General features: G+C 36.3%; 2 protein-coding genes across 2 annotated transcripts in view; one reads left to right on the plus strand and one right to left on the minus strand.

Annotated features, from left to right (window-relative positions):
* Positions 1-26483, plus strand: part of LOC135215699 (uncharacterized) — a 44069-nt gene that overhangs the window by 15740 nt on the left and 1846 nt on the right. The window contains exons 2-3 of the mRNA XM_064250655.1: positions 14622-14747; positions 25891-26034. Of these exons, the coding sequence (XP_064106725.1) occupies positions 14622-14747; positions 25891-26034 (270 nt within the window). The remainder of the gene's footprint in view (positions 1-14621; positions 14748-25890; positions 26035-26483) is intronic.
* LOC135215331 (uncharacterized) lies at positions 70-6802 on the minus strand. Its single transcript, XM_064249890.1, has 3 exons — positions 6433-6802; positions 1388-1462; positions 70-146 (listed from the first exon to the last, which is right to left on the minus strand). The coding sequence occupies exons 1-3, from the start codon at positions 6683-6685 to the stop codon at positions 70-72; spliced, it is 405 nt and encodes a 134-aa protein (XP_064105960.1). The 5' UTR covers positions 6686-6802.

Below are 26483 nucleotides of genomic sequence, written 5' to 3' on the forward strand. Positions count from 1 at the left end.
TCCCTCGTGAGTGAAGATCCCCTTCTGGTTCCTACACCTCCACCAACGCGCGATGCTTCATTATTATTATTATGCTTCATTATTATTTACTTTTTTTTCCCCACTCAAATCAAATTCATCTAATGGGAAGTCTTCAGCGAAGGGATCTGTAAAGATAATTTTAAATAAGCACCGGAGTGCAACGTGTAATTATAATAATAATAATAATAATAACTGCAAAAACTGCAATAATAGTAATAATAATAATAATAATAATAATAATAATAATAATAATAGTAATAATAATAATAATATACATAAACAGGCGAAAGGAAGGAGGGAGAGGACTACTAAGTATAGAGGACTGCGTCAACATTGAAAACAGAGCACTGGGGCAATATCTGAAAACCAGTGAAGACGAGTGGCTAAAGAGTGCATGGGAAGAAGGACTAATAAAAGTAGACGAAGACCCAGAAATATACAGAGACAGGAGAAAGACAGAAAGAACAGAGGACTGGCACAACAAGCCAATGCACGGACAATACATGAGACAGACTAAAGAACTAGCCAGCGATGACAATTGGCAATGGCTACAGAGGGGAGAGATAAAGAAGGAAACTGAAGGAATGATAACAGCGGCACAAGATCAGGCCCTAAGAACCAGATATGTTCAAAGTACGATAGACGGAAATAACATCTCTCCCATATGTAGGAAGTGCAATACGAAAAATGAAACCTATAAAACCACATAGCAAGTGAATGCCCGGCACTTGCACAGAACCAGTACAAAAAGAGGCATGATTCAGTGGCAAAAGCCCTCCACTGGAGCCTGTGCAAGAAACATCAGCTACCTTGCAGTAATAAGTGGTACGAGCAACCAACCTGAGGGAGTGATAGAAAACGATCAGGCAAAGATCCTCTGGGACTATGGTATCAGAACGGATAGGGTGATACGTGCAAATAGACCAGACGTGACGTTGATTGACAAAGTCAAGAAGAAAGTATCACTCATTGATGTCGCAATACCATGGGACACCAGAGTTGAAGAGAAAGAGAGGGAAAAAATGGATAAGTATCAAGATCTGAAAATAGAAAATAAGAAGGATATGGGATATGCCAGTGGAAACCGTACCCAAATAATCATAGGAGCACTAGGCACGATCCCAAGATACCCCTGAAAAGGAATCTAGAAAAAACTAGAGGCTGAAGAGCTCCAGGTCTCATGCAGAGAAGATGGTGATCCTAGAAACCGGCACACATAGTAAGAAAAGTGATGGACTCCTAAGGAGGCAGGATGCAACCCGGAACCCCACACTATAAATACCACCCAGTCGAATTGGAGGACTGTGATAGAGCAAAAAAAAAAAAAAAAAAAAAAAAAAATAATAATAATAATAATAATATTTACCTGGATCGGAGGGTGGTGAGGATGATTCATCATGGCGGTTAGAGGCTTGGACATTTTCTTGAATGACGTGACAATCTGTGTGATAACAAATTCATGAATAAGGTGTGACATAACATGAACGTGGAGGTTTTTATGTACATATATTATAAACCCGATGCCCATTGTTAGTCATACAGTCTACATTCAACATGTGTGGCGATCACATCATATACGTGAATAGCAATGCCTGTATAGGTACATTTCCAGAAATCGGGCGTGTAAATTTACCAATAGGTTAGCCGCCGCCCTATATCATTACCGAAAGGAGTGGAATATGAAGTGGGGCTAGTGGGAGTCATTCTCCCGAAATTATATTACGCTATTAAACCAGGAGACGTTGATTTTACTATTCAATTTAACGCGATCTATAATGAGTCAGATGGGAAACGCATTTACACGTATATTTATAAGTCCATTTCGGGTTTGTTGGTGGTGATATGAATGTCATGACTAGAGCGTTTAATACGGAAATTATTGAACAATTATCTGAATTTTACGGAGAACATATTCGCGGAGCTATCCGCAGGGACGGTTTATTCTCATGGAATGATGACACGAAGAGAATGAGCATTCCACATATCGATGCAGGAGCAGCCAAAGTTGATATGATTGATTCAATTACGATTAAACTCAGTGCTAAAGCAGCTAATATGTTTGGTTTCAATGAAAAAGTCAGGTATTTAATATACAGTTCGGGTGCGTTGAGACCTCATCACAGTAGAAATATATTCCAGCAGGGCGTTGAATACGTTTGTTTACCTGTATTCGGGTATCGTTCAACCTACCATCTTGGGTGATAAAATGGTTAATCTCTTAGACTGCTTCACGTTAGGATGTGCATGTGGTAAGGTCCGCATAATGCCATTTATAAACCTTTAAATACCATTGACGTATTGGATTACATTACTATCGATGTCTCAGATCAGAACGGTGAAGAAATAATGTTTACTGAAAATGGGGTTCTATCGTGCAGTCTGCATATAAGACCTAGATAAAACGCTATCGAACTTTTCTTATAAATACCATACGTGACATATACCCGTCGTAGTATTTAACCGACATGGCTGGTGAACACACTATATATTTGAGCAGTCTCGGCTGTTTAGACACGTATACCAAAAATACACCTTCGAAATTTGCCAATAGATTACCTACACCTATATTATTACCTAATGGGGTTGAATATGAAGTAGGTTTAGCTTCGATCATGTTCCCGGGGAGTTATTACGCTATATTATCCAAAGATGATTTATTCACTCTCGAATTTATTACAGAGCGTCATAAACGTGATAGGCAACATATTTGTATAGACCGAGAATGGCATGTTAGCGGGGGATATGAAGAGACTCGTGAGAGCTCTTAATAAGGAACGTGTAGTGATTACTTAAAAGTTTATTACGGTGATAATTTCATAATTATTTTAATAGTAACGGTATATTTCATTGGGATGAAGATTTAAGAAGAATTACTATACCACGTATCAAGAGAGAGAAATTGAGAACGGGGGACGTTAAAAGTATATACGTCAAATTTAGCGGAAAAGCCGCGAAATTATTAGGTTTTCATATTAATACCGGTTATGAAATATATGGCGGGCGTGAACTGAATGAACACGTTTCCCTTGATTCTCTACCTGATAATTGTGGGGTAGATTATATATATGTGTATACGGATATAGTTCAACCGACGATTTTTGGCGGGAGACTAGTAAATATATTGGACTGTTTTACTTTAGCAAGTGGTAGAGGAAAAGGAATACATAATACAGTCTACAAATTGTTGAACACGAACATCTTGGATCAGATTTCTATTCTTATCACGGATCAAAACGGTCACTTTTACATTTCACTAAAGACTCGAGTGTTACTTGCCTGCTCCGTATAAAAACCTAGAGGAAAATTAGATGAATAGGTGAGTATATAACTCGATGTCACCCTTGGCATTCCTTATTCGTGATCGAAACAACCCTCGAGTCAACTAGAACTTGCGAATCAAGCTCAACTTAAATTGTTTGGGAATAGTATAAACAGTAAAATGAGAGTGTTATTCGCGCCTCCTTCAGTAGGCGGAATTTACAAAAACTATTTTTATCAGACCTTTATTAAGGAGAGGAGCGGGATTTGAGGATATTTCCGTTTTCTATCCCGGCCGCAGAAGAAGGGGAAGCGGTTTTTTTTCGGCCATAAGTGGTATTGCACGGAAAGTGCTTCCTTTTCATTTAACGCCGCGAAACTTCAGTTAATGAATTCGGTTAGATCTGTGTTATCTGATATGGTAAACAGCGGTTTACCTTTAAAAGAATCCATAAAACGAAAATGGTATAAGGGCCCTCAAAACTACGGACAACGAATTTTAAGCGGTACTGGAAGGAGAAGGAGAACGAGACGGAAGAAAACAGTGAAACGTTTAGTTAGACGGTCGAGTGTGGGAGGAAAGAAAAAACGGAGGAAGAGGAAGGGCACACGAGTTAAATCTAGGAGTAAATATAATAAGGACGTGTACGATCTTTTGTAACTCATCATCAATTGACATTCGGCGGGTACGCACTCGTTCTACCCTTCATCTAAAATTATATAAACACAAAATATGGCTAGCGTAGTTCCTAACATACCCGGAACTGGTAATCAAGTCCTGTTTCATCGTATATTGCGGGTATATCAGAATTGTTCCCAGATGTTAATAGACGGAGAATTATTGAAACTTCAATTAATTCAAAGGAAAGACTGATTTACACCTTGTATATTTCCATAAATCAAGTTCTATCTGATAAAATATAATAGAATTTCACATTTGGAATGGTGTGGCAGGTTCTTTCTTAGATTTGTCAAGTATAGCTTTAGAATATATATCTCAATTGATAGGGACGGTGCGCAATTAGCGGATGATGTTTCACGTGGCCGTCGTTAATGGTATTAGTAATACATTATTTAAATCCGTTCCGTTTTCCTTTTTGAATGAAAAGTTGGTGGAATCCTGTCCTGTATTTAACTATCAATCATATATAAAAATGTTGAAAATGATAAAACCCTCGACATTACCTACCACCGGTCGGGCGGGATTTTTATACGATGACTATCATGTAACACACGGGGTAACTCGGCAATTTACAGCCGGTACCTTCGGTCAAACCGGCAGGTGGGAGACGAAAGTTATGGGTGACATTAAAACGAGGGGCGTGCATACATATTTTCCACTTCTTTTGGATATAGCGACTATAGACATGTATTTACTGGATTCAGTTGATTTGAGACTTAGGCTCGAATTAGCGAATAATAGCTGGGTTTGATGGGCGCCCACACAGACGGACATTTAAATGTGTTCAATGTAGAAAAGGCTAAATTATGGATCGATAGAGTTACCCCACATTATAACGCAATGTCGGCTTTAAATGAGGGCGATAGCAGTTAATCCTATACAATATATATTTGATAAGACTTATACACATACGTTATTGGGCAAAATGAAAATTCGATTTTTAATTGATCAGCCTTATTTTTAACAGTTGTATACCTGAAAAAAAACGATTGGCAATGTGATATTGAAACATTTTCAGGTAAATTACGCGACCATAGTCGATATTTTTCAATCTTTCGATTTAAATAATATACATATACCGTTAATTGGGAATACGGTATATAATATTTCCATTGTAGTTTCCCTAATACCATCATGCAATTATATCACGAGACGCAGAAAAGTATAAGGGGGTGGCGGTGATAATCTGATCACTTATGATAGTTTTAAAAATGGTAGAGCTATTTACTGCTTTAATTTTTGTGGTGGAAGTGTTGAAGATTCCATGCCATGGAAATTTCGGCAAACCTGCGAATATCGATCAGGCTGGGTACGGCTACGCCTAGCCCTTGCATTATTTTTTTTTACTTTTTGGGGATACCAAGGGTATTTTAACGGTGGATGCGGATAGGGTTATTCAGTGTGAGTTAGGGGTTAAATGGAATGGATACAAAAGAAATTGAAATAAGTTTAAAAGGTTCACTCGGTGACCGGGTTAAATATTTAGGTGTGTTCGCTTCGGATGAAGTAGGATTATTGACATTGCCAGAAAGTAGAATTAAACCTTTTTTTATATCTAATACATTATCTTCGTCTACTGATATTAATATTGTTGGTCATTGGGTATGTTTTTACGTGGAAAATCACCTAGAAACTATAATTCTTCTTTTTGATAGTTACGGTATAAATCCAAAAGTTTATTCGAATGACTTCTCTAAATTTATATATGCGCATCCCGAATATAACCTCTATCGCCTAATAAAACAAATACAACCTGATAAATCGTACAAGTGCGGTCTTTACGTTAGTTTTTTTGTTCATTGCGTGAGTCACCGTGGTGTGAAAGCAGTATTATCCTTAATACAAAATGTATTCTCATTCACTCGTTTGGGAGGTAATGATAAATGGATAACGGGATATTATTTTAAATATTTGAAAAAAGTTTAAATGTTCACATTGGAGGTCGGGGGTCAAACGTGCTATTACGTACAAGAATGTCTCCGCATCTTGAACAACTAAGGTAAATGCATATTTTTTCTTTGATTTTATATACTACTCCATTTACACTTCTATTAAGGATATATTCTATATATGTATCATACACCTTCAATCACATAACTTTTTTTACTTATTTCAGGATGAGCTGTGGAGGATCATTCGCCCATGAACGTCGGTGTTAATCTGCTAAGACTCTTAGTCGTTTCCTCTTAAACGTTTTTCGGCATATTCAGGTTAAATAAGGATACACGTGGAAGTTATATTGGGATGCGTGCTGAGACGGTCTGACAGCGATTAGTGTATTGAATTTGTAAACTCTTTATGTGGTCAAAATATAAATCCTTATGAATAATTATATAGGTGTTTTTTTTACTATGACCCATAATGCATTTGAACGGAAAAAAAAAACAGGGAACGGAGAAAAAGAGTGCGTGTTTTCTATGGAATCAGGAACTATTATTAAATAAATATATAACACATCGGTTTTTACATACCTTCACCGGGTTGCTCGTTTCCTTCAGTAGTGGGTGGTGGCGAAGTTGATCGGGGGTTGCACTGTTGTGGGCTGCCAGTGGTAGTTGTTGCATCTCCTGCTACTTCTTCTTCTTCTTCTCCTGCTTCATGGTCATGACCCGTTTTCACCTTCCTAATAAATGAGTTTGGGGCTCCAACACCATAATAGTAATGGTGTCTGACTTGAGTGGCTACTTCGTCGGCTGACAGTTCACTACTAGAGTTATTTCCCATATCTGAAAGGGAGGAATAATGACTGTTTTATATATTCCGCTTCTTTCAACGGGTACATTATTTTATAAGAATATCTATTCCATATACAGATGAATCTTATTGCTGTTTTTAATATTTACTATACTCTATGTTTCAAGTAAATGGAAAGTGTTTTATATGCTACTTACTGAATAGTGACGAAGGGAAATGACGTTTCGGTCAAGAGAAATACTTGTAGGGACGGAGGGTTGTGTTGCACTTACTCTATACACTTTGGGTAAGGAATAACATCAATTTTCCCTTGTCGGTTGTATTTATGGTGTACAGTTGGGAAGTAATAATCAGGTGTGACATATGATGTTTTCGATGAAGTATTGTATTCCAAAGATGAAGTTCACGCTTGTAGCGATAGAATTTATCCCCATTGGAGGAAAGATGTGTGGAAGTTTTATATATGAGTCATATGTGTGTGTGTGTGTGTGTGTTGTGTGTGTATGTGTGTGTGGTGTGTGTGTGTGTGTGTGGACGGCCTTTGTTGTGAGGAAATGATAAGGCTTGTTTATTCGTGTCTGCGAGAAACATGACTGGAGTGATACTGATTTTGATAAAATGAGTCATGTGTGGATGACCTTTGGGGTGAGGGAAATGATAGACTTGTTATTCATGTTAGTCTGAATCATTGCTGGGAGACGGCTTGATGCTTCGTCACAACAGGTTTGTAATCAGTGATTGTGATAAAGGGGTCTTGGGTAGCGGGGCTTTCGTAGTTCATTATCTCTTGAAGGATTGTCACATCAAGACGTGAACTCTCGCCATGGCTTCATCAGCCTCCTCTTGTAAGTTAATTTTCGGGAACTTGTCCGAAAAATAAGTTCAGGAAGAGGAATATGTGTCTAGTAGTGGCCACTAACTGTGTGACATGCAGGAATTACGGTGTTGTGGCGGACGTCATTCGAGCTTATCCATATGCCGAATTGGCAGGTTTTCGATATTCTCGCACTGGTGCACCTCATATGCCTGTCTTCGTGATAGGGGTATTGAAGGGTCCGCCATTGTGAAAAGACCTGAAAAATATCACATCTTGGGAATGCGACGAAGAAGTTTGATCTACCCACCATAGCTACCTTATTAACACAATACGGTATTGGTGCCCCATTGAAGATAATGAATACGCGCAAAAGAGCGTGGCTTATTCCAAAGATGAAGATCACGCCGATCGTTTTGGGCAGAGATACCAAACAGATGAGGTTCAATCACTTTTTTCTTTTGTTCGGTCAAGAAATTGAAGGAAGAATTATTTAAATCATCGTATGACTATGCCAAATATGTTATCTTTCCCGCTGGCATCGGTCAGAGCGGACTGGTTAATACGACTTGGTTGAATCAATATTTACCTGTGTTAGCTACATTCAGTGATGAATGAGCAAAATTGGTAAAATATGCTGCGTTGGCTATAATGAAAAAGAATTTATCCCTGTTGGAGGAGAGGTGTGTGGAAGATTTATATATGAAAAACTTGTTAGCTAAATTTAAAAGCTTTGAGGTGTTAGATGAAACGTCGTCGTCTTCGATACACGGTCGGGAAAGTGCTGGAGAAGATGTTGTGGTATATACTAAGGGTGTGATGTCAAGGAACAGGTTAGAAAATATATAGTAGCCGTAGTATGTTTCGTTGAAGTTTGTTTTTGAAAAAGCGAATGCGCATATTATCGCGTTCGTGTTTGTACAGTTTTTTTCTAATGTATGTATTTGTATGGAATATTATTCATTCCCCTGTATTTAGGATTGGTTATAAATATAAAATAACAATTCCGTCTGTAATTTGATTTTTCAACCTCTTTCAAACTCTGTATAATAAATAAACAAATTGAATGTGTACCTTTGTCCTTGTGTTCGCCACCTAGATTATGACTCAAATTCTATGAAAAATAAAATTTCACGTTGGCGTGAAGTCAGCTGGGCAAAAAAATATGGCGATAAGGTCTCGTTTCTTCATATGTGTGTGTGTGCGTGATTCATCATCAGATAACATTGACTCTGATATGGTTATTGGGGAGATATCACATGTGGATGAAGTCAGTCGCCAAATATCCTTTTATCATGAGACTCTGAATATCTAAGCAGCTGTGTGTATATATATAAAACAAAATGTAACGGCTGAGAGAGAAGAGAGGGAGGGAGGGAGGGAAGGAGGGAGGGAGGGAGGGAGGGAAGGAGGGAAGGGCGGGAGGGAGGGAGGGAGGGAGAGAGAGTATATTCGCAATATTGCATATATAAATTTAGAGATTTTATAGGAGGAGGATGAGGTAAACGTCTCCCGGTTACTTGAAAACAATTAAAGGGGTGACATGAGTCGCAAAAAACAGTGAACTGAGTCTATGTGGGGTCAGGTGGGGTCAATTGTTATTCCCGTAGAGTTACGTGACATCACAGGGGTAGAAAGTGGAGTCAATTTGGGTGGGGGTGAAATGTTGGTTTTTATTCCCTGAGAGTTATGTGACGTCACAGGGGGTAGGAAAGGTGGAGTCAATTTGGGGTCAGGGGTTGAAAGAATGGTTTTATTCCCAGAGAGTTATGTGACGTCACAGGGGTAGAATAGTGGAGTCAATTTGGGGTGAGGGGTTGAAATGTTGGTTTTTATTACCGGAGAGTTACGTGACGTCACAGGGGGTAGGAAAGGTGAGTCAATTTGGGGTTCGGGGTTGAAAGAATGGTTTTATTCCCAGAGAGTTACGTGACGTCACAGTGGTAGAATAGTGGAGTCAATTTGGGGTGAGGGGTTGAAATGTTGGTTTTTATTACCGGAGAGTTACGTGACGTCACAGGGGGTAGGAAGGTGGAGTCAATTTGGGGTCAGGGGTTGAAAGAATGGTTTTATTCCCAGAGAGTTACGTGACGTCACAGGGGGTAGGAAAGGTGGAGTCAATTTGGGGTCAGGGGTTGAAAGAATGGTTTTATTCCCAGAGAGTTACGTGACGTCACAGGGTAGAATAGTGGAGTCAATTTGGGGTGAGGGCTGGTTGAATGTTTGGTTTTTATTCCCTTATAGTTATGTGACGTCCACAGGGGTAGAAAAGTGGAGTCGATTTGGGGTTGGGGAGGGGAGGCCACGGCCCCCCTAATATGAGCTCATGTACGTACATGAGCTTGTAAGACAAATGGAGTCAATTTGGGGTCAGGGGTGGCCCACCGCCCCCCGAGAATAGTGGAGGGTTGAAAGGAGGGGTGGTTTTTATTCCCTTATGAGTTATGTGACGTCACAGGGGTAGAAAAGTGGAGTCCAATTTGGGGTTAGGGGTAGGCCACGCCCCCCAATAATATGAGCTCATGATCGTACATGAGCTTGTAAGACAAATGAGTCAATTATGAGCTCATGTACGTACATGAACTTATCATACATATGGAGTCAATTATGAGCTCATGTACGTACGATGAGCTTATAATAACAAATGGAGAGTCAATTTGGGGTCAGGGGTGGCCACGCCCCCAGAATAGTGGAGGGTTTGAAAAGATGGTTTTATTCCCTTATAGTTATGTGACGTCACAGGGGTAGAAAAGTGGAGTCGATTTGGGGTTAGGGGAGGCCACGCCCCCCTAATATGAGCTCATGTACGTACATGAGCTTGTAAGACAAATGGAGTCAATTATGAGCTCATGTACGTACATGAACTTATCATACATATGGAGTCAATTATGAGCTCATGTACGTACATGAGCTTATAATACAAATGGAGTCATTTGGGGTCAGGGGTGGCCCACGACCCCCCCAGAATAGTGGAGTCCTATATATGTCAGGGTGGCCACACCCCCCAGACAAGTGGAGTCTATATGGGGTCGGGGTGGCCACCACGACCCCTTTTGGGGGGTTTTGGGGGTTTTGGGGGTTGCCCCGCCCCTTTTTAGGCCTCACTTACGTACATGAGCCAATCAGGAGGGTGGACGGGGGGTAGCCACGCCCCTTCCCCGGGGTTGGGGGGTGGGGGGCACAGGGCCGGGCTAGAAAAGTGGAGTCTATATGGGGTCTTTTCCTCTACTGATGACGAGCTTTTTAACACTGGAATCAATTTTAATCAAAACTAATGTACCGACTTTAATGCCCAGTCCTCGTCAGTTCAGCTGTTCATAGCCTAAACCACTTGTTTGTTTACTATTTTGTTTTGTGTGTGGGTTTTTTTTTTTACTTTATTATTTTTTTTTCTCCCCACTCTGTCCTTCAGTCACCTTCTATTTTTACTCTGGTAGGTTGTCTCTCCAACCTAGTGTTGTTGTACAATAATTTTTACATTTTAAATGTTTTAGTGCTCAATTTTAAATTTTAAATATTATACGGTGGTTTTATCAGTGACGAGTCTTGTATGTTTATATTTTTTTATCATTCCCTGAGCCTTGAAAATGCATCGAATGTGATGTGAGGAAAACGTTCGGCAATAAAGTTATGTGACTAGGCGCTGAGAACATGCCTTTACCTCTCCACCTTGTGATACGTATATATATATATATATATATATCTATATATATTATAGATTACATATTATAATAATTATTGATTATTATAATATATATCATATATGTATATATATACCGTATATATATATATATATATATATATATATATATATATATATATATATATATATATATAAATATATATATATATATGAATATATAGATGGTGTGTGTGTGTGTTGTACATCTTTCCTTTGTGATTTCATTCAACGTTTTATTTTCTAATAAAAAATAAACTGACCTTACACTTTCTATCCCTTGAGTACTACAACCACACTTTCTCTTTACTCCTATGTTGTCATTCCTACTTCTAGTTTTATATATATGCATATAGATATATATATATATATATATATATATATATATATATATATATATATATATATATATATATATATATATATATATATATATATATATTATATATATATATATATATATATATATATATATATATATGTAAGGCCTAGGGGCTTTGATTAATAATATATTATCCATGCGTTCTCTGTGACCTATGGAATGTGGAGAACAGTGTAGAGGTGACGACCTGAGAGTAGCTGATGAATGAGATTCTGGGGATGGCGTGAGATAAAAGTGCTTAGTTCAACGAGTCAATGCACGACAGTTTATGAACTCTTCTCAAAGTGCCTTTGGGAAACTGGTTGTAGCCAGTAATATGAGGCGTTGTCGAAGTGTGCATTCGTATGTGCGTGTGCGCCTCTTCTATTCATAATGTATCACTAGCCAAGTCTATGGGAAGACTTGCACAGAGATTCGTGGGAGGAAGGCAAAGCCACGATGGCAGATGCCAAAGTGTTTTTATTTATCAGTGAGTGAGATATTCCGGCTGCAATGGGTGAGTTGAATTACTTTAGCCAAGTTGAATTACTTTAGCCAAAGGGATGGCTTGTTTGATATCTTGTAAGATGTTCCATTTTATTAACTTTGTCTTTAAACTTGTGTGTGTACTTACCGGGATGTGTTCTGTATCTTTGAAACAGACGGATCTGGAAATGCCGGGGGACAAAGAGTTCCCAGTGGGGTGTAGACTTGTTTTGGTGGCTGGACATTGTACTGTTTTTGAGTTAGTCTGTAAGACTGGATTACTTGATTGATTGGTTTTTTTATTCTTGTTAATAAACGTTAATGTTATGATGCAACTCTCTCATTTTCATTACCTGTTAGAATGGAGAGAAAGAGGTGGAGAGAGAGAGAGAGAGAGAGAGAGATAGGTTGTGTGTGTAATGGAGTAATGGGGTCTGCCTTCCGTTTCGTGTCCACGCTTACCTTATGAATACTGGGGGTTCTTCCCCCATGTTACATATATATATATGTATATATTATGTAGGTGGGTGGGGCACACCTGTTTGCTGCTTAATTAACTCGATACAGCTCTTATGGGACTTCAAATTGCGCACAAATTTACAAAAAATTCTCGTAGTTCCTTACAGCGCCCGCCCTACCCCCAGCTAATATTTTTAAAAAGCAATAATAATAATAGCAAACAAACAATATTTTATCCCTCAACACTTGTTTCAACACAAGTATTTAATGTCAATAAATAAAGGAGCAAACTAAGTATAAGCAAGAGAAAATCAAAACAGTCTCGGGACATAATATTATGTGTGTGTGTGTGTGTGTAGCAACAAGCTGCGGAAATCTGATAATGAAACCTGATTTTAAAGAATAGCTTAGCATTATTTCCCCACCCAGACGAACATTTTATGTTTGGCATACATATCAACTCACCAACTTTAAGGAATTTGGAGGAATCTTGTCCTGTTCATAGATATCACTGTTTGAGGAGGAAAACTTCTCGGTTATCACTAGGGACACTTAGATGACTTCAGCATTGATGATGATAAGAGGTTCTGATGAGATGATATGGTTATAAATAACCAAACAAAGTTTCAGAATGAGGAGCAAAGTTGGCGGGTAAGAAAATGAGCCTAAGTGAAATTGACAATTGTTGCTGTTGCTGTTGTCGATGATATTTCATTGATAATGACGCGGAAATGAACGATTTAGTTGAAAAGCGTTTTCGCATGTCGAGAATGTTTAGTATAAACAGGAACAAGAGTAATTTCTTGAGGCAAATATCAGCAAAGAAGGTACAGAAACGAATGTCAATATGAATGATTAAAGAAGAAAAGTGTAATTATTTGTTAAGAAATATAATGGACAGTCTAAGATAAAAGATGAGGTGATTCACCAGATAAATGGCTGAAGCAAGATAGGTAGTGGCATGTTGTGTGCAAAAGATTGGGAAGAGACAGGAATCGTGTATGAGGAACTCGTAAGCCGGTTCTATTCTTTATGGAAGTAAAGTCTGGCTATCGAATGCAAATAAAACAAGTTAAAAAGGCCAGAATTTTCTTCGGTGCAGTGTATAATCAAGGCTACTGAAAATAAATCTATCTTTCGGTGATCTGGGCATAATGCTGTATGAGCTACGGCCCATGAGACTTTTAACCACAACCCGGTGGTGGCCTACCTTATATCGTTGCCAGACGCATCTTCATAGCTAACTTTAACCTTATATAAAATAAAAACTACTGAGGCTAGAGGGCTGCAATCTGGTATATAGGATGACTGGAGGGTGGATGATCAATACTAATTTGCAGCCCTCAAGCATCAGCAGTTTATAAGATCTGCAGACAGAAAAAGTGCGGACAGACAGACAAAGCTGGCACAAACTAAAACAACTTGAAGCTATATAGGTGAAGAGTTATATAGGCAGTGTAAGAGGAACTGATAGTGTTAGGAAAGCATCTAGATAAGTAGTAGTGGAAAAATGGTGTAGGTGAAAGATTGGGCAAAGTATTAAACATTTTTCTATAATGTAGATAGAACGGACAGTGAGAGTTTGGTAAGAGTGTATCTATCATTCAGAATCGGGGAAGGGTGAGAAGAAGACCTAGACAGGGTTGGAGAGATGGCATAGATAAAGTACTGGAAAGGAATGGCTTTAATTGCTAGGAAGCACACGAGTGCCTGCTAGGCAGGGATGAATGACGTCTTGTGTGTAAAGTGATCGGCTTTCTATGAGACTTTTGTGTAGGTGTATGGAACAGCTGATGCCGTGGAAGTTTTGCTTTACAAGGGATGCAGTCATGATTCAGCAAGTGAAGTATTAAATGGGCAGCGACTTTTTTTTTCTTTCTTTTTTTAGAATCACTCCTGTTGAAAGTAAAGTCATAGAAAAAAAAGAAACATTCCATGAATTGTCTCTTGTTTCTTTGATATAAACATAGTCCTAAATGAGTGTTTCCCTTGGTGCACCAAAAACAACGTAGAAAGGGATAACAAATTTAACCAAATTACTGTCCTACAAGATAGATGCTACTTTTGATGAGGTGATTTAAACACGTGATCATAAGATTTTTTTATTTATCATTTAAGGACTTTTCATCTTCTGATTTTTTCCCTCAGTTTTTATCTTTCTTTTCAGCTGATATAATGTGCTATGCTTGCGGCGGTACAGGAGAGGAAAGCACCTGCTTAAATAATCCAGATAGAGTTGTCAAGTGCCCTTATGAATGCTGTACTATCACACGTATAGAGTTCATTGAAGATGGTAAGTGCTGACTTCATCTTATAAGAAAATGACCTGAAATTCTATTATTTTATTAAGTTATTGGAAAATTACATCCCATACTAGTTTTCCAGAAGCCATTTTACATATGTTCTTTCTTGACATTATCTGGCACTGGAAATTTTCTGTAGCATTAGTCCAACCTATGTTGAGTGGAACTGTCTTTGTCTTGTGATGTTTTTTATCTAATCATAAGTTTACAGATATTGTACCTAACTGTGCCAGTGCAAAAAATGCGCAGGTGCTACAAGCAAGTATATGGTGTATCCAGATAAAATTTTTTAACATGATTCTCAAACCACAAATAAAACATTCCATTGCTCCATTTGAAAAGGTAGATGGAAGTAAAGAAATGTGGAGGGTTTGCATTCGAAGGAATTCTTTAGATATCACATATTACCAGCAATTGCCTCAAACCAAAAAATACGTAAGTTTTATCATTCCTAAACAGGCTTTTGAAAAGAGCTGTACCACTGAGACAAATATGTGCATTACTCTAGCACGTACTGTGGCAGTAATGTATATCAAGAGAACACACTAAAGTCCACTTGAGGTAGAGCCAGTAAACCAAATGACATACCACCAGATGACAGAAAGGGACTGTGTTCAGATGGAAGCCTTCCAAGAGCATTAGTTGATATAAGGAAATATACTATATCTGGAAATAACAAATGCCTACTTATTAGATTTCGGCTTGCCAATGATATAATAGTATACACAAGAGACACTGGGAGAGCAAAGCCAGGCTTCCTCTCGTCATCCAACTGTTAACTGGTATAATTGCTTATAAAGAAATAGTTCCTAGTTTTCTCAGTCATCTGATGTTCATTCTTGTCCCAAGGAGATCAATTACTAATCAGTCATGGTGTCAGCCAGAATTTTCTCCCACTGGAAAACCACTTGATGTAAAATTATAATATATATTATTCTGAATTTGTTATTTAATACATACATACACACACACACACACACACCCACACACACACACACACACACACACACATATATATATATATATATATATATATATATACTATATATATATATATATATACTATATGTATAACTGAATCACGAAAGTTAGGAACGTGATAAATCCATAAATAAAAAGATATATGCCACGAAGGAAAAATAAACGAAGCAGTAACTGCGAGACCTTTCGACGTTTCCACGTCCTTTACTAAGCAGAACTGACATACATGATAAAGACAAACCAAGAAGATTCGTATAACTGACAGATAGGGATTATAAAGAAATTAGTACCTAGAATCCGACACACCTGGAAGAGAGTAACCTTCCCAAACAAGCATAAACAATGGGTGTGATTAAAAGTTTAAGATAACCATCTCAGATACAAGGACAAGACAATCAAAGAATTATAGGTGACAGCTGTTCAGAACTTTGGTAAACAAAACCATGTTCACAATACATATTCACAATACAGGTTAGACATACATTACAACGAAGATAAACTCAAAGGCAACTAATTTTTATTTAAGTCTATAATTAATATCTTTGAGGTCATTCTTAAACAAAAATGTTACAAATACAGGGGTCTAAATGAAAAAAAGGCCACGACTAACATTGAAATTACAATGAAAAGTAAGTTGTATTAAAGCAGATTCTAAAAGATTTCGTGATAAGACATCTCTTGATCTTGCAATTACTGAACTACCAACCCAATTTATTTGGTGGTCGTTTTCACTTAAATGAATGAATATTGCATTAGATGTTTGCCCAGTTTTTACAGAACATTTATGCTGGCTTAGCCTTACTTCTAGGCCCTTGCTAGACTGTCCGAGATAAAATGAGGGACAATCTATACATGGAATTTTATATATTATGTTGTTGCTTTCTCTGGGGCTATTTTTTATTAACATTCCTTTTAGTGTGTTATTATAGGAGAAAACCAGGTTGACATTAAAAGCTTTTAACAATGATTTAATAGTTTCAAATCCGTTAAAAAAAGGCAAACTGACAATGTTCTTAAAATTTTCTTTCTGCGTGTTACTTACACTATAAAACTTTTTGTGGGCTTTATTATAACTAATATCTAATATATGTGAAGGATAGCATAAATCTTTCCCTATTTTTCTTATGTATTCAATTTCTTTATCCAAATATTGGGGACTGACAATGCGCAATGCTCTTAAAAACATAAAAGTAAAAATTGATATTTTTATGTTAAGATGGTGGCCTGAGAGGAAATGAACATAAGTTAAGTTGTTGGTCGGTTTCCTATAAATACTGAATTTACATTGAAATGGTTCTCTGTGGATCAAAACATCTAAGAAAGGGAGGCAATTGTCTTTTTCTAATTCTAGAGTAAACTTAATCGATGGTACCTGGTTATTTAATTTAGAGAGTAAATCATTTACATCAATACCGACAGGCAGGACAGCTAAAATATCATCAACATAACGATACCACTAATATCATTTATATTCCTGTAAAGTGGTATCGTTATGTTGATGATATTTTAGCTGTCCTACCTGTCGGTATTGATGTAAATGATTTACTCTCTAAATTAAATAACCAGGTACCATAGATTAAGTTTACTCTAGAATTAGAAAAAGACAATTGCCTCCCTTTCTTAGATGTTTTGATACACAGAGAACCATTTCAATGTAAATTCAGTATTTATAGGAAACCGGCCAACAACTTTACTTATGTTCATTTCCTCTCAGGCCACCATCTTAACATAAAAATATCAATTTTTTCTTCTATGTTTTTACGAGCATTGCGCATTGACAGTCCCCAATATTTGGATAAAGAAATTGAATACATAAGAAAAATAGGGAAAGATTTATGCTATCCTTCACATATATTAGATATTAGTTATAATAAAGCCCACAAAAAGTTTTATAGTGTAAGTAACACGCAGAAAGAAAATTTTAAGAACATTGTCAGTTTGCCTTTTTTTTAACGGATTTGAAACTATTAAATCATTGTTAAAAGCTTTTAATGTCAACCTGGTTTTCTCCTATAATAACACACTAAAAGGAATGTTAATAAAAAATAGCCCCAGAGAAAGCAACAACATAATATATAAAATTCCATGTATAGATTGTCCCTCATTTTATCTCGGACAGTCTAGCAAGGGCCTAGAAGTAAGGCTAAGCCAACATAAATATTCTGTAAAAACTGAGCAAACATCTAATGCGATATTCATTCATTTAAGTGAAAACGACCACCAAATAAATTGGGTTGGTAGTTCAGTAATTGCAAGATCAAGAGATGTCTTATCACAAAATCTTTTAGAATCTGCTTTAATACAATTTACTTTTCATTGTAATTTCAATGTTAGTCGTGGCCTTTTTCATTTAGACCCTTGTATTTGTAATATGTTTAAGAATGACCCCAAAGATATAATTACAGACTTAAATAAAAATTAGTTGCCTTTGAGTTATCTTCGTTGTAATGTATGTTCTACCAGGTATTCTCTTGAATATGTATTGTGGAAAATGGTTTTGTTTACCCAAAGTTCTGAACAGCTGTCACCTATAATTCTTTAATTGTCTTGTCCTTGTATCTGAGATGGTTATCTTAAACTTTTAATCGCACCCATTGTTTATGCTTGTTTGGGAAGGTTACTCTCTTCCAGGTGTGTTTGATCTAGGTACTAATCGCTTTATAATCCCTATCTGTCAGTTATACGAATCTTCTTGGTTTGTCTTTTGTCCCATGTATGTCAATTCTGCTTAGTAAATGACGTGGAAACGTCGAAAGGTCTCGCAGTTACTGCTTCGTTTATTTTTCCTTTGTGGGATATATCGTTTTTATATATATTCTATATCTATAATCTATATCTTATTATATATTATATTATAATTATATGATATTATTATATACAGTGGCCTACCACAGAAAATAAACCCAGTCAGAAATCCACGCGCTTTTGTCTTTATACTCAGACATTGTCAAGGAGTTAATGAAGTACAATTGGAGATAAAGGTCTCAGGTACAAAACAAGATCAAGAATACCAGATGGTTAATTGTCAAAAGGGTTAGAAATTAAAGAGATCATCCAGGATTATCGATATTCACACGGTCACAAACCTAACCGAAACTACAAAGTATCTTTACAGTCCAAAACATGTAAAAACTGAATATATTAATTTTGTTGCTTATATTTATCTACAACTTTTTTCATAATGAAAGCATCAAGTTTAAATAAACCAAGACTTAAATTTAGAACATTTCTATTATTTGACTCTATGAAACAAGATTCAATGATATTCCTTTAACTGTGTCATTACATGGGATTAAGGCTCTTGCTTGACTCCAGTTAATGGGATGGTCTAAATCTATCTATGTATGAATAATGCATTAGATATTTGTCCAGTTCTCACAGAATATGATGTTGTTTAGACGTTGTGAAAGAGATTTACCGGTCTGTCCGTAATAGACTTTATCACACTTTTTGCAAGGCATTTCATATATGCAGCCTGGAAGATCTTTAGGAGAATTTTTTATTATCAAACTGTTGACATTAATATTACTGAAAATAACATTTATGTTAAATAGCTTTAAAATTCTAGGAATATCTAAAAACCTTACATCAAGGGGTAATTTTAGAATGTTATGCTTACTAAATTCAAGTTTGTCATTAGTTGAATAAAATATTTTTCTAGCTCTTTTCCATGCCACATCTATAAAATGTCCTTGGGTATTTAAGTTTCAATGCAATATCATAAATAGTTTTTAATTTCAGTGTCAATAAACTGCGGGCTACAGACACGTAAAGCCCTTAGGAACATCCCAGAAAAAACAGAGAATTTAACATTTTGATGGTGATTGGAGTAGTAATGAACAAAAGAGGCAAGATGTTAGTTGATTTTCGAAAGACTGAAAGGTGAAATTTCTATCATTTCTATGGACAGTTACATCAAGAAAATTAAAATTACAATTTCTTTCTTCCTTACAGTAAATTTTATAGAAGGGACTAAAATTATTGAGATTATTAAGGAATTCCTGGAGATTTTCGTGAACTGGCCAAATACAGAAGATATCATCCACATATCTAAACCAAATAACTTTTTGGGGCAAAATTCTTGGTAAGAGTTTTATCTCAAAAAATTCCATGTAAATATTGCTAAGGACAGGAGATAAGGGATTACCCATAGCTATGCCAAACTTTTGTACAAAAAATTCCCCATTAAAACAAAATTTACTATCTTTGATACATAACCTCATGAGACTAATGAGGTTTGCTAATTCCTCCTCCAAATATTCAAGTAAGTCATCTACAGGCACTTTTGTAAATAAAGAGACAACATCAAAACTAACCATATTAAAATCAAAATTCAAATTTAAACTATTCAATTTGTTTATAAAATCAACATTGTTTTTAACATTCGTGTTAGAAATGTTTCCTACCAAAGGAGTAGGAATTTTTACAAGCCATTTAGATAAATTATACTTAACTGAGCGCACTGAACTAATGATTGGTCTGATAGGGTTATTGATTTTATACGTCTTGACTAAACCATACATATAAGGTAGGGAGGCGCATTGCGGTGTAAACTGTTAAATTAAATGGTCAAAGCTCTTCAAAATGGATTTAATTTGTTTATTAAAATGGGAGTTCACTGTCTGTGTAGGGTCAGACCTCAGTTTCGTATAAGTATCAGTATCATTTAGCAATGTCATTATTTTACTTATATAGTCACTTTTATTCATTATTACCACTGCATTAGATTTATCTGCTTTTGTCACTTTCACTGTTTCATCTTCTCTAATTTTCTTAAAAGCCTGGAGAAATCTCACGGGTACATTAGGGGGAGAAGGTTTACTCATAGCACCATACACAATACCTTTACAAATATTGATATCATCAGGGCATAGGTTTTGATTAAATTTTTCTAAATAACAAAGGGATTTTGAGATGTCGACACAGTCCAGGTTACCATTAAATACACCAAAGCTTAACCCATATCCCAAAGCCGCTGTCGTAGCACTATCCACTGGTTTGTCTGATAAATTAATCATGAAGTCCACACTGGCATGCTTAGTACAGTTGCTTTCACCAATAAGATTTTTCAACTTGACTTGAAGCTTCCTTTCAAGACGGTTGCAGCACTTTCTCAATTTTCCGTAGCAATAATCCAGCATCCGGTTCTTCCAATCGACAGGAACCGTCTGATTAAAGCCATACCGTCTGCTTCTAAGTGTACAAAACGTATCATCTACTTCCACTTTTGTGATGTCGATGTGTTTCTGAAGTATGATGCGTTGAAACTCGTCGAAAGGTCGCTCTGCTAGACGAAGAATTCTCACTGGTAAAATCGACTTGGGCATCACTTGCTCGTTCATACACTTCCGTAGAAAGTTGAGTCGGAGTTTCAGTTTGTGAGCGATGATAAGAGCATTACAGAAGGATGTCACGAATAGAACAAGGCTCGGAAAATTCAAAGAAAAGGCGTAGAAGTTGCGTGTGGTTTCCATTATGCTTAAAAAATCACTGTAGATGCACGTGACTTCATAAATAAGCGAATACCACAGGAAAATAATAGTCAGAAATCCAAGCACTTTCGTCTTTACTCAGACATTGTCAAGGAGTTCATGAAGTACAATTTGCATGGAAAAGAGCTAGAAAAATATTTTATTCAACTAATGACAAACTTGAATTTAGTAAGCATAACATTCTAAAATTACCCCTTGATGAAAGGTTTTTAGATATTCCTAGAATTTTAAAGCTATTTAACATAAATGTTATTTTCAGTAATATTAATGTCAAGAGTTTAATAATAAAAAATTCTCCTAAAGATCTTCCAGGCTGCATATATGAAATGCCTTGCAAAAAGTGTGATAAAGTCTAAAGTCTATTTCGGACAGACCGGTAAATCTCTTTCACAACGTCTCAAGCAACATCAATATTCTGTGAGAACTGGACAAATATCGAATGCATTATTCGTACATATGAGAGATTTAGACCATCCTATTAACTGGAGTCAAGCAAGAGCTTTAATCCCATGTAATGACACAGTTAAAAGGAATATCATTGAATCTTGTTTCATCAAGTCAAATAATAGAAATGTTCTAAATTTAAGTCTTGGTTTATTTAAACTTGATGCTTTCATTATGAAAAAAGTTGTATATAAATATAAGTAACAAAATTAATATATTCAGTTTTTACATGTTTTGGACTGTAAAGATACTTTGTAGTTTCGGTTAGGTTTGTGACCGTGTGATATCCGATAATCCTGGATTATCTCTTTTAATTTTTACCCTTTTGACAATTAACCATCTGGTATTCTTGATCTTGTTTTGTACCTGAGACCTTTATCTCCAATTGTACTTCATTACTCCTTGACAATGCCTGAGTAAAGACGAAATCGCTTGGATTTCTGACTATTATCTTCCTGTGGTATTCGCTTATTTTAATCGAAGTGCGTCATCTACATGATTTTTAAAGCATATATATATATATATAGATATATATATATATATATATATATATATATATTATATATATATATATATATATATATATATATATATATATATATAGACTACAATACTAAGTCCATTTCGCATGTACCATGATTTTCCTCCTTAGCCGCTTGATAGTGTGATAAGTAATATTCAGGCTACTATTAATGCTGCAGCTTTCTTTTCAGAGAGTTTCTGAGAAGCAAACCCTCATTTTTGTTAAAAAGGAGGGTTCGCTTTATTTATTGGATTTTTCAGCATACCACACGGTGGTAAATTTCCCATCCCATAAGACATCCTATAAAGAGTATAAATTCTACTGGGCATGCACGTAGTGTAACATTTGGCTAAGCTTCTGAAGGTTATTGCTGAACTTGAGTACATTACTAACAACTTTTCTGGAACACTCTTTTTGGTAGGTGACAACATATATTAGATTGTCCTATGAATTAATACATACAGCTGACTGAAGTTCCTTTCAACACTGACACTATGTTGTACAACAGTGTAAGACATTTTTCTTACAATATGGATAAAAAAGCGTAAAATGAATGATTTACCAAGTGCACCTTCAAAAAAATTTCAGTCTCGAAGAGACAGTTGTGCTACAGCTTCGTACAGGTATTTTATCTTCTGGTGCTCACTGGCGTCCTGGTTGGAGTCGTCCTAGCGCCCCCTTGTAGCGCCAGAGATGCTGGTTTACAGTACACTTCATCAGCTCATCGCCAGTGTCACCATTCAGATATTTGTAATGTCTTTACAGTTTTCACTCAATGTACTCGTTTCGAATTCTCAAGAAAAAAAAAGATTTTTTCAAGAAAGAATGAGTATTTGATTGAGGACTACTTAGAGTCTGGCCTTTTTGATAATGGGGCTCATTAGCTTCATGAAAACCTTCGATGTTCCTTAACCTCTTCCTTCAGCAGACATTTTACTTCCTAAAACAGGAAAACTTAAGGTTTATGAGCTACAGGGTTAAATGAAGCCTCATGCAGGTGACAATAAATCAAAATAATAAATACTTCACGTACAACCTTCACTTATCAATTAATTGGCTATTTAGCTAAGACAATGAGAAAATGCAATTGTATTTGGATTGAAATTCATAATAAAAAATATATCAGTTCAAATATCTTTAAAGCCCACTATATTTCTATAACCACCCACATTTCAAACCTTGCATAAAAAAAATTGTACATTGATTTACCGTTATAATCTTCTAAATTACAAACAAACATGAATATTACTAGAAATTTGTAAAAAAAATAACAGATATAGTTAAATCTCAAAGATTATGGAATGCGCTCCACCTTAGTGAAACCATCATGGATATAATCAACAGTACTACTGCTACAGTGTCCTCTTAAATTCTATTCATCCAAAGGTACTTCGAGATTAAATGAAACCACCACCAACATTTCACCAAGTATTCTGCATCGGAATGACATACTATATTTTCCACACACACACACACACACTATATATATACACAGTATATATATATATTTATATATATATATATATATATATATATATATATATATATATATATATATTCATTTAATCTCGAAGTACCTTTGGATGAATAGAATTTAAGAGGACACTATAGCAGTAGTACTGTTGATTGTGACCATGATGGTTTCACACTGTGTGTTTGTGTGTATGTATGTATATTATAAGCTTCAAAAATCATAGTACATGCACGTGACTTCATGATATTAGCGAATACCACAGGAACAATAATAAGCAGAAATTCGTACCGAGCGCTTTCGTCCTTTAATGAGACATTGTCCAGGCACGAGGTACGAATTCCTGCCTACTATTGTTCCTGTAGGTATTCGCATATATATATATACACACACACATAAATACACACACACTACAACACATATATATATATATATATATATATATATATATATATATATATATATATATACATATATATTCATACACTTGAAGGTGGGGCCCTAATAAACTTACCATAAGGATATTGCCGATCTTACTGTTCACTTACAAGGTTAAAATAAAAAGAGAAGGAATAATATCTGAAGGACCTTGCTTAAGAGGGATTCTGGAGAGAAATTCTCAGGATAACTAAAATACATGCATTGACTATACAAAATCAGAAGACGAGGGCATCCTGCAGCACCACAGATAATGAACAATCGATGCCAACTGAGTGCTGGGTATGAGACTTCAATGGCACTGTTCATATGTTGGTTGTAAATGGAGATTCGTCGGTATAACCAGCAAGCATTCTGTCGTGGCAGAGGGGACAACAGCGCAAGCACTCCTTTCTGCTGTAGAGAAAGGCATACGATCACTTGATAAATTCACGGTAATAGCGAGTGTACGAGGTTGGAGCTGAGGGATCCTCTTGACATAAAACACTAATGAATAAACTTGTAACAAATTTTACATGACAGGTCAGGTCTATGTAAAAGTTGCACTTGGAAACAGAAACATTTAGAAAAAATAAAAAAAACTAAGTGACTGGAAAGTCTAAATTCCTTACTGTACCTTAAATCTGAATACATGCCTCCTGTAGTCGTTCCAATCGAAGGACGTGGGGAAGGGCACTAAGTTTAAGATACTAGAACTGAGTCATTCAACCATAGAGGCTTATCGGCTCCGAAGGCGCGGACAGTCAAGGTGTGACTTGCTTGGCGGTGTTTTCGTCTCTCTCGATGTCGAGCGATCAGGGCTATTTATAATCTCGTAGGATCGCCAGCTTCGAAGCCCAGAAGGCATCCAGATACATTCTGGGTACGTCCACTATACCTTTTTGCAAATGCTAGGCGGTTGATGTGTCCAACTCTGTCCTTGCCTCAAGTCATAGAAGAGGTGCAAACGTCATTCAGACAGCCAGGCCTCTTCTCCGAGTTTGGGTCAGTAATCTGGAATAAGGGGCTTATTGCAGTCACGGAGCTCAAGAGAGGATTAAAAGCAACAAGGGAAATCAGAATGAGAGCGAAGGGGCAAATCTCCGCAACCAACACTCAGCGTGTCTAGGCAAGCAACTGAATTAACAGAAGCCTATTAAGTGTGTATGTTATAGGAAGTATTACTTTTATTCTTGAAAGGCGAGTTGCCTTGGGAGTACTAACTCTCGTAGAAATATATATTATAATATGTATAACTGAATCACGAAAGTTTGGAACGCGATAAATGGATAAATAAAGGTATAAGCCACGAAGGAAAGATAAACAACAGAGTAGCTCCAAGATCTTTCGACTCAACGTCATTTACTTAGCTAAGTAAAGGACGTTGAGCCGAAAGATCTTGCAGATACTCCGTTGTTTATCTATCCTTCGTGGCTTATACCTTTATACTATAATAAACACACACACGCACACACACACATATATATTATACACACACACACACACACACATATATTATATATATATATATATATATATATATATATATGTGTGTGTGTGTGTGTGTGTGTGTATGTATGTATATTTTACATCCATATATACATCCATCATAACATAGCACACGGGTATGGGACTATGATTGTGCATGTTAGTATGTATGTAGCCTCCTAAATTTCTTTATCACATATATATATATATATATATATATATATATATATATATATATATATATATATATATATATATATCTAGTGTGGCTATGTAAACATAACCTTTTCATTTGTAGCCTTCATTTTACTTTCAAGGAACGCTGTCATCTTTTGGCCGGGGCTGCCAGAATAATTGCAAGAAGGATGGTGTTTACAAAACCCCTGACTCGACGTTCTTAACCTATCAAACTTACTGCAGAAGCCCCAAGTGTAATGATGGTGACGGCACCGAAGATCCAGGTGATTAAAGATATCTGCATTCGTTTTATATTTAGTTTGAATTTTCCCACTTTTATAATAACTGACTAAATGAATTCTGTTTCTACCTTTTCTGTAATAAAATGGCCCTGACAAATGTTAAAGATGGATCAATTCTCTCCTTTTTGATGTGTTATTCTATCTGTGTCGTTCCTCACTAAGAGGTGTATAAGTAGTGGTCACAGCGTTGGTTCAGACACCTCTAAGAGATTGCTAATCGTATTCATATTCAGAGGCAACGCTTTATTCCATCAAATCTTCCCCTTTCAGAAGTCTGAATCAATAACAAATCTGCAATAGCGAATGATTTTTGTAATATCAACAGAGAAGCAATAACATAAAAGTATTGGAGTCTTCATCGTCATAGAGCAAATCATATAACTGACTTATTAACAGCCTCTGGAAAGATAAGTGACTTGGCTGCATTCATG

Source organism: Macrobrachium nipponense, chromosome 5 (genome assembly GCF_015104395.2).
Source record: "Macrobrachium nipponense isolate FS-2020 chromosome 5, ASM1510439v2, whole genome shotgun sequence".
Taxonomy (NCBI): Eukaryota; Metazoa; Arthropoda; class Malacostraca; order Decapoda; family Palaemonidae; genus Macrobrachium; species Macrobrachium nipponense.

Coding starts and splice junctions, on each gene's coding strand:
- LOC135215331 (XM_064249890.1), bottom strand. CDS start 6,685: ATGGGAAATAACTCTAGTAGTGAACTGTCAGCCGACGAAGTAGCCACT. Junction 1,463..6,432: donor AAACGAGCAACCCGGTGAAG/GTATGTAAAAAC, acceptor GTTATCACACAG/ATTGTCACGTCATTCAAGAA. Junction 147..1,387: donor CTCACCACCCTCCGATCCAG/GTAAATATTATT, acceptor TTATCTTTACAG/ATCCCTTCGCTGAAGACTTC.